A 3,981-nucleotide genomic window follows, 5' to 3' on the forward strand; every position below is an offset into this window, starting at 1 on the left:
CCAGGCGAACACCCCTCCTGGGCAGGAGAGGCGCAGGACGATCGGGCTATGTTTTGATTCTTAACAGTTGAAAAATTATACTTATAAAGTAATAGTCACACCATTAGGAAGGTTGAGAACTACCGTGTTAGAGGAAAGGGAGACTATATATATAGGCTTTTGTTTCATTTCTAGGAATATTTCCATAAACCAGTCCATTCCCAATAGTTTTAACAAACAAATGTCTGTGAACTGGGGTGTTTTGGATTTTTGTTGTTGCTTTTTCTGATTTTAGCTCATTCTGTTTTCATTTGTGTTTAAGGTGAACAAAAACAATGCCAAATTATGGAATAATGTGGGTCATGCTCTGGAGAATGAGAAGAACTTTGATAAAGCTTTGAAATACTTCTTGCAGGCTACCCATGTTCAGCCAGGTAAGCACTGCTCATTGTAATTGGTAGGTAGCAGTATAGACATTAGATGGAGTGAGAGGGGCAGATTTTATTAGGCTGAGTTCAAGGGAGTAAGGGAGAGTTATTGAAGACACCATAGAAAAGAGTGTACAGGGTGTTGCAAACTGAAAGCTCTGGTGCTAGGCGAAAGGATGACAGAATGACAGATTCTTTTAAGGTGGGAGAAGTACGCGTCTCCCAAGCGTATCCAGTATAGTTGAGAGGAATAACCCTGCTGTGGGGGAGAGGCAGCATCTGCTGTACAGGCCGCTTTACTTTAGGACCTAGAATCAATTGTAGTAACAAACAAGGCACAGTGTGTGGACAGTGGATAAGATGTGAGTGAATAATAAGGAGTAACCTGAAGTTGCCTTCTGTTTGCTTCTGTTTCCTCAGTGAAAAGTAAAATCACCAGTAGAAAGGAAAGGAAAGGACTCGTTTGAGATGTGAGAACAAGAGAGAAGGCAAAATGGTCATGTAAGACAGTGCTTCTAAACCTCCATGTGCATAGAAACCTAGAGATCTTGTTCTCCTGGCCATTCTGGTGCATATTTAGATACCACCTGAAATTGTACATTCCTAGTAAGCTCTCAGATGATGTATCCACATGAAGCAAAGGTAGGCAGCTAGAAAAATATACACTTGCCAACCACCATTATCACCCTGGCTAACTGAAAATTAAATCAATCGATACAGTTAAATGGTTCTCTCTTCTTACTTCCCAGCTAAGGTAATGATCTTGTAGACATGCAATACTCTGTTACTAAGGATTAGAATATTTTTCAGATGTGTTTTAATAAGGAAGAAAGGCTAGAGGTTCAATTATAGTAACTGTTTATAATCCAAATTGAATCAAAAGGGGTGGGAAAAAAAGAGATAAGGCCAGCAGATATGTCTACCAGAATGATGGCATCTGCGTAGGATGTAATTAAAACAGCAATAGTTTTCAGTAGAGTGCTCTTGACATTTCTAGTGTTCAGAATGATTTCACCAAAGGTTTTATCCAGCTACCAGTAGTACCACCAGATGTCATCATTCTATTCAGAGACAAGTGGGAAGATCCCCATATCTTGACTCTCCCACAAATGGTGCATTGGTGGGCACTACCATATTTTTTCCCATTTTTGTAAAATTGTGACCTTTGAACTGAGTGTTAAGGTAGGAAAGAGGTGAAGTTTATTGAAAGAAAGAACATCAAGACCACAGTGTTAGAGAATAACATGTATATGCTCAGTATGTTACACACTCTCCATGCCACACTTGGAAGGCTGAGCCAGCTATATCTCTGAACTTGATCTATCTGCATGGTTCTAGGATGGCTAGGGCTATGTAGAGAGACCCTGTCTCACAAAAACAGTAGTTACATGCGTGTACATTGCTGAAATTAAAGAATTTTGAAAGTGCTAATGTTAGAGCCCAAGAAATCCAGGAACTGAGTCAAATATTGGTAGCTGTGGAAACAGAAGTAGGCAAACAGTTTAATAGTCAGCAGTGTTGAGTGATTTTTTTTTTTTTTTTTTTTAAGCACTGAGAATTGTCTGGAATGACAAACAGAGGTTAAGGGTAACAGCTACTCTTCCTCCAGGCCCAGTTTGCACAGGGTAAGACATGGTCGTAGTCACCACTTTAGAAGGACAGTTACTGTGTCATTAAGCCAAAACCAAATTCGATTAGAACAAGGTGAAAAGACAGTTACAGAAATATAACTGTTGCTAGTCTACCTTCCTTAAGTTTTCATGTAGTCTGGTTTTACGTGGAATATAGACTATGTGTCCTATATCTCCTCTTTGATTTATGTATCTTCTTGAGCCTAGAATGTATTTTTCTCCTCCCATCTGTCTTCTACCTTAACATACTTGGTTGTGTGCACTGCTCGTCTTTTATAAGTAAAAACACTTTGTTTGTTAACCCTTTACATTTTCATCTTTCCTGCGAGATACACATGTACTTATAATTCAGGTCCTTTGAAATACTAACTGATTTAAAATGTGGGGCTTCCTCTTGGCAGCATAAACATCCTATTTGTATTTACACTCGCATCATCTGACTGTTCCTGTATACAGAAAAATTCACTAAATGTACTAATTCTAATTTATTTTTAGTCTTAGATTTTCATTCTAGAATTTGTGTCATTTTAAAATTTTTGTTGCATTGTGTGTGTGTGTGTGTGTGTGTGTGTGTGTGTGTGTGTGTGCTCTGTGTGTGTGACAGTCACAGGCCAATTAGAATCTGATCTCTCCTTCAATCTTGCAGGTCCAGGTAAACGAATTGAGGTTGTCAGGCTTGTCACCTTTACAAATGAGCCATCATGCCAACTTAAATTATCACTTTCATATCAAACACTTAGGATTTAAGCTTGCTCACTTTTATCTCACTTCTATGTTGGAATGGTGATATCTGTCTCAGCATTTTTGTAAAGACTAAATCAAGTGCATGTGTGACACCTATTTATGAGTGATCAGTTTTCTCGTGTGAATGGTGAATGTTGCAGATGTAAGCACTTACCTAAGTAGTGCACCCCCCAGTTCTCACTGATTTCTATTTCAAGCATCACTATGAACGTGTCCAAAAGTAAGTTTTAGTAAGCCCTTGGCTAGGAAGATAAGTACTCAATACCCCGTAGTTTCTTCTGCTTAAAGCACATGAACTTGAAAACCTTGAATATAATATTTATGGTGTTTTATAATGTGGTATTACTAGATATTGCAGAAAGTAACAGAATGACCAGAGTAAGCTAAAAGAGGCAGTTGTTTGTGGTTAAAAGGTTAGATTCTGAAACACTCATAGTACCGTGGGCCTGTAATGTCAGCACTCAGTACTGGGGCAGAAAGATTAAATATTTGAGGTTAGGAGATATCTTAGCAGATTAAGGCTTTTGTATGTTACACATTCCTTTTTTTTTTTTTTTTTTTTTTTTTTTAAGCACTGAGAATTGTCTGGAATGACAAACAGAGGTTAAGGGTAACAGCTACTCTTCCTCCAGGCCCAGTTTGCACAGGGTAAGACATGGTCGTAGTCACCACTTTAGAAGGACAGTTACTGTGTCATTAAGCCAAAACCAAATTCGATTAGAACAAGGTGAAAAGACAGTTACAGAAATATAACTGTTGCTAGTCTACCTTCCTTAAGTTTTCATGTAGTCTGGTTTTACGTGGAATATAGACTATGTGTCCTATATCTCCTCTTTGATTTATGTATCTTCTTGAGCCTAGAATGTATTTTTCTCCTCCCATCTGTCTTCTACCTTAACATACTTGGTTGTGTGCACTGCTCGTCTTTTATAAGTAAAAACACTTTGTTTGTTAACCCTTTACATTTTCATCTTTCCTGCGAGATACACATGTACTTATAATTCAGGTCCTTTGAAATACTAACTGATTTAAAATGTGGGGCTTCCTCTTGGCAGCATAAACATCCTATTTGTATTTACACTCGCATCATCTGACTGTTCCTGTATACAGAAAAATTCACTAAATGTACTAATTCTAATTTATTTTTAGTCTTAGATTTTCATTCTAGAATTTGTGTCATTTTAAAATTTTTGTTGCAT

At 37.8% G+C, this 3,981-nt stretch overlaps 1 protein-coding gene across 2 annotated transcripts in view; it reads left to right on the forward strand.

Annotated features, from left to right (window-relative positions):
* Tmtc3 (transmembrane O-mannosyltransferase targeting cadherins 3) overlaps positions 1–3,981 on the forward strand; it is a 50,362-nt gene that overhangs the window by 36,127 nt on the left and 10,254 nt on the right. For both annotated transcript variants that reach the window (XM_021205099.1, XM_029542290.1), the window contains exon 10: positions 302–413. In XM_021205099.1, the coding sequence (XP_021060758.1) occupies positions 302–413 (112 nt within the window). The remainder of the gene's footprint in view (positions 1–301; positions 414–3,981) is intronic.

The sequence above is a fragment of the Mus pahari genome, chromosome 9 (genome assembly GCF_900095145.1).
Source record: "Mus pahari chromosome 9, PAHARI_EIJ_v1.1, whole genome shotgun sequence".
In the NCBI taxonomy this organism is placed as follows: domain Eukaryota; kingdom Metazoa; phylum Chordata; class Mammalia; order Rodentia; family Muridae; genus Mus; species Mus pahari.